We start from the raw sequence: 12,555 nt of genomic DNA on the forward strand, positions 1-12,555 counted from the left end.
GGGTTTGCATATTCCATTGAGGAGGAGTTCTCACTCCCATTAAAGGAAACCACAACAGCTGGAAGAGGGTTTGGCTATCCAGCATGCCCCAATCATGAGGAAAAATGGTAAGAGAAACACAGATGGTGAACAAAGCACTGCGATGCAAAATCAGTCAAACCATCTTGTACAAAAACTGCTGGTTTGCAGAGCAGCGCTCCAGCATTTGGTTGTGCAAAACCATTGGGGGTAGCTTTTCATTTTCAGAAAATTACATCTCTTCCATGTGCAGATTTTCTCTGGCGGGTTTTATTCTGCACAGTAGTTATGGTTTCCAGGCGGGTTTCCAAAGTTGCAAAAGTGCTATGGTGTCACAGTATGGTCTATGTTTTTTTACATGCTCTTAACACATGTAAATTGAATTGAATTTGAACCACTGAAGAGTGGTTGAATTGAAGGTGCAAAAACACATGAAAATGGCTTTTAGATCTCTATTAAATGCCAATGTGTGCAAGACCATAGAATATCTTAATCATGATACACCCCCTTTCTATGCTCTGCACTGAGTGATATCTGTAAACCGGTACCTGAGCTTCTTAAAGCTAGCAGGTTTACCATTTGAATTCTGTAAAGGGAAACAAACACCACTAAGAACCATGTATCTGTCATAGTACTGCCTCAATGATATTCCAAAGCATACACAACTGATATCCTAGCTTCCTTTTGTTTATCCTTTGATACCTTGTACATGTGAATGAGCAGCTTTTGGCTAGTTTGCCAGACCAGCCTACAGTCTAGACTACAGTCAGAATAGTCTGATGATTGCGGTCACCTGTTAAATGAAGAGAGGGAAAACTCTCATTTACTGTTTCTCACTACCCTCTCCCCTCTCTCTCTCTTTCTCTCTCTCTCTCTCTCTCTCTCTCTCTCTCTCTTTCTTTCCCTCACTCTGTCAACTGCCCAGGAAGGAGTGGGGCCTGGAGCCCTTCTTGCCCCTTACCCTGCTGCCTACAGTCAAAGAGAAAAATGTCTGCAAGACTCTCTCCCAGTTGCTCAAGACCTACCAACACCCCCCACCCTCAGGCAACAAGGTGCAACCAGAGATTCTTGATAACATTAGTTAATCGGATATTGAACTCTTTATAATTTACAACTGAAAGTTATGTCCTTGTCATCAAACATTCCTCCCCATAGAATTCCTTGACACAGAAAGTCAGAACTCCTAATCAGTGGCAATAGTGGCCAGAACTATCAAGGAAGAAATGTAGAATGCATAGTCTCCTTGATTAGCAGTCTTAGGTAAGACCACTGACTAATACCAAATCTGCAGTGACTCCCGCAGTCTCATTTTGTGATCATATTCACATTGCCTTTGAATTACAGACAGTGTGATTAGACTGGGGTGCTAGTAGGTCGTTGAATGACATTTACTAAAAGCAGAGATGCTCTTCCAAATGCATATGTACTTGCCGTTCAAATTGTCAGTCATTACAGACATATTATTAAAGTAATATGTTTTCTTGGAGACAGTAGCAGAGCTATGCTTTTCCTCCTTTGGCATCTTCACTGCTTCACTTTATCTTGATATGTATCTGTTTTGTTATTGGTGACATGAAATATAATGATGATCCATAAACCTTTTATGGTATCAGTTTTCATGATAGAAATAAATCTCAGATTTTTAGTGCCATTCCTTGCCATTGTCCAAAAAAAAAGCTTGTTGCTGTGGTCAACAAACAGGGCTATTAATGTTCAGTGGGAGTGTTTCTGCAAGATCCTTTTATACATAGTGAAACAGTGTCTCTTAGCGGACATAAGTGGTATTGCAACGGTCCTGCTCCATTGTTTTTCTGTCTCTCTTTCACCCTAGGTCCCTCCTTTGCAGGGGAAGCTGCAGTACATGCGAGTGCTAAATGAGCTGCCACCTTTTGGAGGCCTCATCTTCCACACCGTGGGTTTGGTAATGGTCACCACTCTTAATTTTATGTAGAAAGTGTCACCATAGGTCCAAGTATAGGAGCAAAGAATAGTTAGTTAAAGCACCAAGCTCTAAGCCTCTGAAAAAAAAGTAATCAATCCAGCCAATCCAAACCTGTGACATCTACGTCCCGAATTCACTAGTCTGATCTGACCCATGAAACCTCTGGACTGGCCCAATAATACATCTGCTGTGCATTTTGTTATGCAGTAAATACAGATGGCTGGTAGGTCTATTGCTGCAAGGCGAATGCACATCTTAGCTGAGGGGAAGTAATTTCACAGTGTCCAATTTTTAAAGTGTGCAGTATGTCCCTATGTCTTGTATCCAGATGTCTGTCTGGCATGTAAGTGGTCTCGTCCGCATCCCTCCCACCAGGACGAGAAGCAGTCGGCAACTACCCTGCTGGTTGGGCCACGTCATGGCATCAGCCACGTCATTGACCTGAAGAATAACCTAACCACTGTGCTGGCCGAGTTCAGCCGACTCGCCAAGATCCAGCTTTTCCGGGAGAACCAGGGTGTTGCTCGAGTGGAGGTGGCAATCATGGAGGCCAAGGTAATGAATATGACACATAAGAGTCCACCAGGGAGAAAGTGACACAGAAAAGCACAATACACACTAAGTCTAGCATTAATATGTACTTCCTGGAGTCTCCATGACTTAGCATTTTATGTCCACTGCTAATTATACATAAAACAGTCAAGGGAAACCTTATCTTTAATTACTGGTAATAAATGACCATTTGGCATGCAAATTTAGGATTGTAGTTTTGAATTGTTCACTATATATGTATTTATGTAAATGAAAATGCCACTTGGGTGTTATTTAATTCATAGACTATAATTAAAGATAAGAGAAGTTAATTATACCTTTTTTGATATCACACCACATGCCAGGATATTATTTTGTTCTGGCAAATGTATTTAAAAAGCACAATCTCTCTTTATATTACTCTGCCTTTCACCTGCCTCACTGCCTTCCTCCTCAGCCACTGGTCCTGTTGATGGAGTGGCCAGATGCTACTAATTTTGCCAGCCTCATATCTGGTTATTACAAGCTCTTTGTGGACCCCAAGAAGACCATCTACTGTAGGACACCTGGTCAGTCGGACATGATCAAGGCAGGTATGTTAGTAGCCATCTAGTTGATTCCGAGTGCTGTGCAGATATGGGACGTGCAATGCTAACACCTTTTTGTCGACTGAATGTGTGTTCATGTCTTGCATACCATGTATACCAGGGACTTAAATTATCAGAGCATTTCAGAAGATGTCCTTGTCACCAGAAATTGTTTCAAGAGCGCCTGGCTCCAAGAGAGATAACGAGGGAGGAAGAGTTTGGTTGTACAGTACGTGCTGTTTGTCATGTATAAATCAGTATAGGAAAGGCCAGCTACAAAATGTGCATTTGCTATGTCAAACCAAACACTTGCTTTAGATGTCATTTTCAAGTACTTGGCTACTACGCTACAGAAAATGAATAAAAACAGCCTCCACTTCTGTTGACTGTGGGTCTTATTTCATGAAATACATTCATCATTTAAACAGACAGAACACAGGAGGGATAAACCAAACTCTCAGTGCGTCATCTCACATAACCAAATAAAAAGACATTCTTCCAGAGCATCTCTGGTAACACCGATTGTACTACATTTTTTATTGTTGAGAAAATTTTCAGCTGCATTTATCATGAATGAAAATGATAATCAATAAACATTGCATGAGCTGTCATGTCAATTACAAGAAACAGCAATGCAGCCCTGGCTCCCTTAACTCTTTGTCTCTCAGCCAAGTGCCATTCATTAAAGACCACACCATCTGGAAAGCCAGCCATCTCGCTGCAGCTGAAGCCACCTGGACTATCATCCTCTTCATGCACGACTGGACCTGCTCCATTGAGTCATGTTAACAGTCATTTCTGGGAATGTCATTCATGCCACTCTGGCCGAGGTTTGCTCATCTCCATCTCCAACTTGACTCAGCCTGTTCAAAGGACAGCTCGGCCCCAATTCATCTGTCGGTCTTCATCTTCCAGAGCTTACATGCTGGATTTATTTCTTCATGCATCTTTGTCTGTGCTGAGAAAACTTATAACTGTCAGACATACAGCGGATATCTCATCAGAGGCCACAGGCCTGTGCCTGTGTGGGGCCTCTTAGTGCAGAGTGCAAGACTTTGCACAATGAAGGGAGGAGGCTGTATCTCCAGTAAGCCTCCAGGCATCCATCTCCAATAATCTCCATCCCACAAGGTTGAGCTCAGCATTCATCTGAGCAAAACCCCATTTGCCAGCTTTAGCTTTGCCATCTGGACACGCCCCATCTACCTTACGACTTTCTGCCTTTCAGCTGTTACGATAACTCCTGTCTTTAGATTACAGAAGCACCCACGCACCTCAGCGTCCCGTGCCCTCAGCATCCAGTGGTAGCCGGCGCTCAGAGGAGAGGGAAGGCCCTCCCAGGGACTCATCCCAGAGGTTAGCTGGCCCTCCAGAGCCTCAGCACCTGGGCCTCTGCCACCTGCACCTGAAGGAGCAACAGCAGCTGCAGGAGCTCCAAGTGCAGGCCGAGGCTGCCGTAGACATCAACAAGAACCTCATCTCCCAGGAGCAGGGTCGGCCACGCACCAAGTCCGACCCCACCCTCAAGAGCTCAGAGTCTATTGCGGGACCAGAAGGGGACATTCCAAACAGCCCGGAGCTCCGGAGCCGAGCTTATACGCTGGAGCCCTCCCAGCGGCCCACCCGCTTTTTCTGTGACTCCTGCAAGGCCAAGCTGAAGGCAGCAGCAGAGGGTGTGGTGGCTATGAACGGAGGGGGTTCCCAGCACCCGCAGCGCTGCTCTAACGCCTGCTCAACCCGCGAGGGTGGCGCCGTGGACCTCACCTCCCTCCCACTCCCGGGAAGCGATGAGGACGAGGAAATGGAAGAGGAAGGGGTCAAGCTGCAGCTGCCCCCGCCCGCCATCGCCGCCCCTCCACCAGGATTCAGGGACAACAGCTCTGATGAAGACGACCCCAAGAGGGCTCAGAAAGCCCAGGGCGGGGCCACAGCCAGGGAGGTGCAGGAGGAGGTGCCTGTGACGCTCATTGACAGCGTGGCCACACGGACGGTGCGAGATCACGCACAGGAGCTAGACGACGCACTGGTGTCCACCCTGCAGGCACTGGAGGCCCTGGCAGCATCAGAGGACTACCCTCACCATCACCAACAGCCCCCACAGACTACAGGTGGACACATCAACATCAAGCCTATGGGTGCTTGCTCTAGCAGCAAGGGCCACTATAGTAACTCCAGCTGCCTATTCTAATATCTCTTGCAGCCCTTTGATTTTTTTTAATCATACAAAAAAATTGAAATTCCACAATATTCTAAAATCCTTGGTAATCTAACTCAATATATTATAATTAAGTGAGGAAATATGTTTCTGAGTACTGTGCATACTTAGAATTTTTAATTTCACAAATGACTGAGTGTTAATTAAATACTTTAATGACTAGTATGAATTACCAGAGGGGTAATCAGTAAATTAAGTTTATTTGACTAATGTAGGCTAACAATGACTATCTTAGCTGAACAATAAGGGTCAATGACAAAAATGTTGCAACACATAATTACTCTAAAAAGGAACCATTCGATTTCAACTGAAATTGCAAAAACTTCAACATGACATTATATGCCATAGGCTCCAATTAATATTGTGTTTGTTATAACAACAATCATTTTGACAGAGCTTCATGCTTATTCTTTGTGTAGCTCCCTGGCATTTGCCAAACCTTAAAGGAAACAACACAAGTGTTTTTTTGCCTTTTTGAACAAGAGAAGGGCAGGGCCTTATTTACAGTTTTAACAGGCACAAACAGCTGCACCTATAAACTATGTATCAGCATTGCCTATGTCTCTGTGATGGTTTGAAAAATAAATATATTTTATATCACTTCAAAGCTCACAATCCCCACTCTTCTGTGAATAACTCCCTTTCTGGCTATTTCCCCATTTGGCTGTCTTAGGGAAAATTTTATAATACTATCTGAGGAATTGTTAGTCTATGAGTTAATCTATGGCTCTGACTCTGATCTGTGCTTCACTTTCTGCAGGGCTGATTGTGCTAGCAGCCATCACTCCTGAGTCTTCGCTGGACTCTGGACATGAGACCAATTCCTCTGAGCTGACAGATGTCTCCGAAATGGTCTCCGCCATGAAACAGAACCAGACCTACCTGTTGGCCCACCACATCAACAAGGATCGTCTCTTTGGCCGTCGTGACTTCCCTCTCGCAATCTCTGGCTGCACTGCCCAGACTCTGGGGGCAGGTGCTCTCTCTCTGAGTCAGTTGCGTGCCAGTTGTCCCCCTAAGCCCGTCATCCTTAGTAAGACTGTGCCACTGATAGTAAGCCCCAGCCAGGAGACCACCAACGCCAGCCTTACAGGAGAGCAGAGCAGAACACAAGCCCCTCTTCAGAGTGTGCAGAGCACAGGCGAGCTCAAGCCTTCCCCAGGGACTTCAGCTGACCCCTCTTCTAAGGTCATCAAGGAACTGCAGGTTGTTGACCAAGGTGAGAAGTGCCAAGGCAGTAAAGACCTGAAGGTGCCAGTGCCATGCACCACAGAGGGCAAGCAGAACCCCAAGCCCTCTGCAGATGTGAAGGGGAAAGCTTCTGGAGCTCCTAGCCCAGACACTACCAATAAAGCCTTACCCATACTCCTGCCTGTTGACAGAGCTGTCTCTGCAAAGATTCGCCAAACAAACATGTGCCAAGATGCCGAGACTGCCTCCAGTAAGACCAGCAAGCCTTCAAGCTTCATAGCCTCCTTGCCAGTTGATGACCTATTCTGCACATGTCCAGTGCGGCCAGAGCCCAAACCCCCTCTGCAACTGAAGGATCCACAAACGCACAAGGTGGTTGTGTTCCACTCATCCTCACCGACAGATGATGAGCGTCTGCGTGCCAAAGCCAAGGGCCTACAGCTGGCCGGCAGCAAAGAGAGCGGGGTACGAGGCCCAGAGCCTAGCCAAGGTAAACCCAGCCTCCTAGCCCCACCTAGATACTCTCCACGTGTCCCTGAAAAGAAAGAGCGTGAAGAGATGCCAGAGGTCAAGTCAGATAGTTCCCTGGGTAAAGCCCCCAGTGAGCCACAGAAAGGCTCTAAAAGCCTGCCTGCATTGGTAGAGACTACCTTGACCACCGGCTACGCAGATAAGGCGGCGACAATCCCTACCACTGAGTTCAAGAAGCAGGGCAACAGCAAGGCCCCAAAGCAGCAGCGCAGCGCCACTTTCCTCAGTTTCAGGAACCTGCTGTCGGCTACCTTCCCAGCTCGCCTGCGGCGCGAGACGGACGAGCGACAGGCACAGCTGCAGAAAGTGCGGCAGTACGAGCTGGAGTTCCTGGAAGAGCTGCTGAAGCCTAAGGCAGCACAGTCTGAGTTCTTGCCCCCAGGGCCATCCCCAGTGCCCGGGGGCACTCCCTGCTCCTGTCAGCTGCGCTCCAGCCCCGTGCAGAAGGTTCCTGGTGTATCCCGAGAACAGCGCCGCAGCTGTGACTGCAAGAGGCTGTGCCGAGGGATGCGGCTGCCTGACACGCCGGTCGGATCCGCCTCGGAACGCAGAGGAAGAGAGAGGACTGTCTCAAAGACGCCGCCGGCAGTCCCTAAAACCCCACACTTGCAGGAGGGACCCAGGAGACCTCAGACCTTAGAGATCAAGACTACCAGAATCCGCTCCTCTAGCCTGGAGTCCCGTGAACCCAGAGGAGAGGCTGCATCCTGCCTGCCCACCTGTACCTCCCGCTCAGAGTGCTTGGGCGCCCCACAATACAAGAAGCTCCAGAGGCGGTACAGCATTGGAGAGGCGGACAGCAGTGAGTGTGCACCCCTCTATGCTGAAGTGAAGCCCGTCAAATCCAAGAGCTTGGAGAAGGAGATGGAGCGAGTCAGGGCGACGGGACTTAGGCTTCCCACCCCTGTGGAGCCATGTTACACTAGTATCAGGGACGGAAAGAGGAAGGGGTTGTTCTCCATGCAGGGTGAGGAACTTCTGCGAGAAGGCCGGGTGGGCGAGGTCGTGTTGGGGCTGCCAAGTGAGGACAATGATGACAGGAACAAGTGTTGCTCCTTTTGCTTCTGCTACCGGAAGTGTGAAGCAGCCGATGAGAACAGCGAGAAGGACGAGCTCTCCTACTCCATTCCTTTGCAGGTGCTGCCCGGAATGCAGCTGGATGCTCATTCCCTTCCTGTGGTCAGCAAGACCCTGCAGGTCCTGAATGCGGAGGACTGCAGCGGAGAGGAGGAGGAGGAGGAAGAGGAAGAGGAAGAGGAGCCACAAACCCAGGAGATTGACCTGCGAGCCTGTGGAAGGCTGGAGGGAAGCCTGGCAAGGGTGCAAGCCCTGCAGGGAAAGACGTTCTCCCTGCCTGACGGCTTTCACAATGCCCAGCTGGACGCCAATGAGCTGCTGACTATCCTACGACAGTGTGCCAGCAGCTCCCATATGGAGGACGAGCCCCAGATGCAGCCCACGCGGCTAGCCGAATACAAGCAGGAGCTGGCACTGCGCTTCAAGGAGTTCCGGGCGTCATGCCGGCGGGTTGCAGGGGTTGAAAAGAGTCCTACACGAATGCTGAGCGCGGTCACTGCCAGCTTCCAGGTTCTGTGTGGCCTGACACAGACCTTCATCCGGCTGGTGCGGGGTGTGCGCTCAGAGGCCCAGAGGCTGCAGCTTCTGCGCAAGGTGGAGGAAGTAGCAGTGAACTACACACTGCTCCTGCGTGCTGCAGAGGAGTCCATGGGCCACTCCAGCAGCCTACCTGCCAAGAGTGCCAGCCCCCAAGCCGGCCCTCCTTCCACTAACATGGGCTCCCTCAACCGTCCTGTGAAGACTCTGATTACCAAGTGAAGCCCATGCTCCTCTCCTACACAGGGGTGTCAGTGAATATTCCACCGTCACCCCACCCCACCTGCTCCTCCCTCCCTCCAATCTCTGATACATCAGAGAAACTGACCTTTGACAGTCACGAGTGTAGTGGGTACATTCCCAGGCACTCTATAGTAATTTATTGTTTACATTAATTTCCTTTAACTGCACTTGCAATGATCCATCTTTGGACAGCATTGCAATGCAAGTGCTCCTTGACACATGTTTACAGGGGCTACATCAATTGCCCCACTATACTGCAGAGTGCACAGAACACCCCCAACATCACTACACAGGTGGGGCTGAGAACACACAACCTCCCACAGACACACACACACTCAAATACGCACACACACACACACACGAGTAACATGGACAGGTGTACATGTAAAACCCACACATTTGTGCTGCAAGGGGCATTATCATCTTTGTCAAAGTCTTTTTTTTCTTTTTCTTTGCAAAGAAAAATCAATTTTATGTTCAAAGTTATATTTATCATAATGATTATATCAGTAATCATGGTAATTAGGATAAAATATCCAGCATCTAATGAGCACTGAGCAAAATAATCCTCAAGTGAAACATCGAGTAGCGTATTCTGTAAAACGAGTTTGTGCAAAAAGCATTGGTGGGGTGATATGTTTGTTTGTACATTTATTTGTTTGTTGTGACAGGAGTACTCCACTGGGTATGGACAATTTTAAGTGTCTTAGGTGCAACTGTAAAGCATACAATATGTTCACAGTATTGGACTATGTGTCACTGAACAATTTTTAAAATGGCCACATGTTTGTACTGCGCATTTGTGAGGCACAGACACACACGCACACGCATGTGGAAAGGAGACACAGGTAAGGCACACCTGCTCAGGGCAGTCAATGTAGCAGAAATTCAAACTCATAGCTCATCCATTTTCAGTAGGGACTGAGCGCACTTCTTTGAAGAACTATAGTAACACAGCCTCTACCCCTGAAATCTGGCTTGGAGCTCTTCCCATAATCCACACCCTGCTATTCATAAGACAGAAGAGAGTCTTGTAGACACTTGTGTGCCCAATACTAACCTGGCACCTCATCTAATGCATTGATTGCTAACTCATTTCAATGAGAAAAGGCTCTTGCGGATGAGTAAGCTTGGAATCAGCTGTATAGCCTCCCATGCTTTTCCCATACACAACCAGCTCCTGTTTCTCTGCACATGCCATGCTCAACCACTCTGTTGTTTCCAATGATTTTATTGTTTCTGCACAGTATAGAGAAGTGAGCATTCATTATTTTTTACATTTAACAAATTCAACAGTGAGATCCAAACAGCCTTCTCTACAGTGTCCATTGCTTTTTTATATGAAGGAAGAGACCTTATTCGACATTGTCATAGCAAACATGTTACCTTCATTTTAAGAGAATCCTGCCCCCTTTTGCCATCAGACTTGACGCTGCTGTTTTATATGTACTGTTTATCCATTGTGCATCCTTGGAGATATTTAAGAAACATACACACAAAAGTAGTTTTTTATGTATTTTAATAAAACAAACACCTGTTCGCTGTCTGAACACTTCTCTGTCTCTTCCTGTACCCTCCTTTGACACACCTGATGAATATAAAGATTTCAAAATCCTGAATGGCATGTTTTCATTTGTAAAATCATTCAACCCTCTTTTTCCTGGTCCTCATTCTAGCTTCAGCGCTGGTGATGTTCATGATATGCCATGTATTGTTTTGGTACATCAGCGTATCCTGCATGCAGTCATACTTGCACTTCTGTCTTCCTGGATGTTCCAGTTAGAGATAACCTGGTTCCTACTACTGAGGATTCATGTTACTCTATCTGTGTTAGTGTACAGATGAATTTAGATTAGAATATGGTATAAACAATGCAGGTTTGTTTCACTGAAATAGCACTGGTCACAGAGAGATCAGAAAAGCCACTTGCAGACCAATGTTTTACCATGACACTGCTTTCATCTCTATGAAGGTGTATACTTATGTAATGACCTTGTAAATAATGTAAATCAAATAGGATATTTGTGAATGAATGATGAAACTTTTAAAATATTCAATATTGGCAGTGTGGAGATTTATTAAAAATGCTTCACTGTTTTGTAAAACAAACAAAAACCATCATAACATCACTGTACCATGTCATTTATAGTAGTACTGTATCATAGAGATAAATAGTGGAAAGCTATATTTTAAAGAATATATATAATATATATTATAACTATAAAGCATGGGCCATGTTTATTTTTATAAAATATTTCAATTTCAGTCTTACTTTTCTCCACAATTTTTAAAGTTTTTTTTAATGTTCTGTTGTTGTCGTTGTTTTCTCACAAGTTGAGAATTTTCTTGTGACATGCACTGTTTGGCTGCATTCCCAAAATGTGACTATATCCCTCTGTTTCATACACATGTGTATTTTTGTTTTGTATTGTATTGCCTTATTCATTTACTTATTAATGTCTTCCGTTGATTCTTTTTTCTTTGTCAATGATCTTGTCTTCATGTTGGTCCTCTGTCTGTGTATAATGTGGTTCATGTTTTAATAGCAATAAAGTGTATTAATGATGATCCGTTCAGCTTAGGAGTGAGTGAGTGTGTGTGCAAGTGTTTGTGAGAAACGGGGAAGACAGATGTGGCGACATTGAAATTACAACGACATGAATAGCAGACCAACAGACACTGGTGACGTTTTTTTTTTTTTGTGGCTTCACTGACGTTATCAAATAGTCCTGCCAGAATCACATGATCTATATGCGTCAACACAGTAACTTGAATGTCCTATTTGTTTTGGCTCAGGATGTGAGACGGATGTTAGTTCTGTTATCTGGCTTTTTGCAGTAAAGTCATTTACATCAGGTCATCACATGGGCCAACAGTGGCTGAAGCTGCTTAGCTCTCACGGTCTCTCCTAGAACATATGTTGTCAGCAGCAATCTCTGGAGAAATGCAGGACTGTGGAAATAGGCAGAGTATATTTCCACAATAGAGCTTCCACGGTAGCGCATCACCTGGATTGCAAGGTGGTGTGGTGGCGCAATGTTTTTACAAAATGTATTTTAGTCAGTGAAACATATCACATAGCGAAATGAGACCACTCATGAGCACAGCTGAATTAGGTATTCATCCCAGATATTTTCAGGTAAGTGTAAATGTACACTCCTTAAAATGTAAGTATTTGTTAGAGGTAATTTTAATATTTTACTTATAGAACTGAATCAATTTGACAAGAAATGGTTAGAACCCCATTCAGGTCAAAAGAAGGCACCATGCAAACACACAATAAACCAGCTTATACTTAACTGTTGTCTTCAGTGGCCAAAAACTGTTCTACAATTGATGTGTGTATATTTTCTGTATATTTCCAGCTAATCCCGACATTGGCCAAAACGTTTCAGAGTCTCTTTGTTAAAATCAAAATTTGCGATTGGAATGAAGTCACTGATGCAATGCCTCTCTAACGGTGACTTTTGAAAATCAGCCGCTAGATGGAGACTGCACAATATTCGAGCAGTATTAAATAAGTCAAGCTAAGAAGATAAAAAGCAAGCAGTTTTGCAATATTTATTCTTCCCAGCGGACAACCAAATATTTAACTAATTCTGTACCCAGGTCCCAAATCCTAAAGATGTGCAAATCATTAGTAAATCATAGTATGTCTGGTGTGCTAAATATGATGGTGCAAA

At 45.5% G+C, this 12,555-nt stretch overlaps 1 protein-coding gene across 1 annotated transcript in view; it reads left to right on the plus strand.

The window, feature by feature from the left end:
- frmpd3 (FERM and PDZ domain containing 3) overlaps positions 1 to 9,281 on the plus strand; it is a 50,464-nt gene extending 41,183 nt beyond the window's left edge. The window contains exons 11-16 of the mRNA XM_036549148.1: positions 944 to 1,070; positions 1,850 to 1,939; positions 2,336 to 2,515; positions 2,949 to 3,084; positions 4,332 to 5,186; positions 6,054 to 9,281. Of these exons, the coding sequence (XP_036405041.1) occupies positions 944 to 1,070; positions 1,850 to 1,939; positions 2,336 to 2,515; positions 2,949 to 3,084; positions 4,332 to 5,186; positions 6,054 to 8,851 (4,186 nt within the window). The 3' untranslated portion in view covers positions 8,852 to 9,281. The remainder of the gene's footprint in view (positions 1 to 943; positions 1,071 to 1,849; positions 1,940 to 2,335; positions 2,516 to 2,948; positions 3,085 to 4,331; positions 5,187 to 6,053) is intronic.
- Positions 9,282 to 12,555: the final 3,274 nt, after the last annotated feature.

Source organism: Megalops cyprinoides, chromosome 16 (genome assembly GCF_013368585.1).
Source record: "Megalops cyprinoides isolate fMegCyp1 chromosome 16, fMegCyp1.pri, whole genome shotgun sequence".
In the NCBI taxonomy this organism is placed as follows: domain Eukaryota; kingdom Metazoa; phylum Chordata; class Actinopteri; order Elopiformes; family Megalopidae; genus Megalops; species Megalops cyprinoides.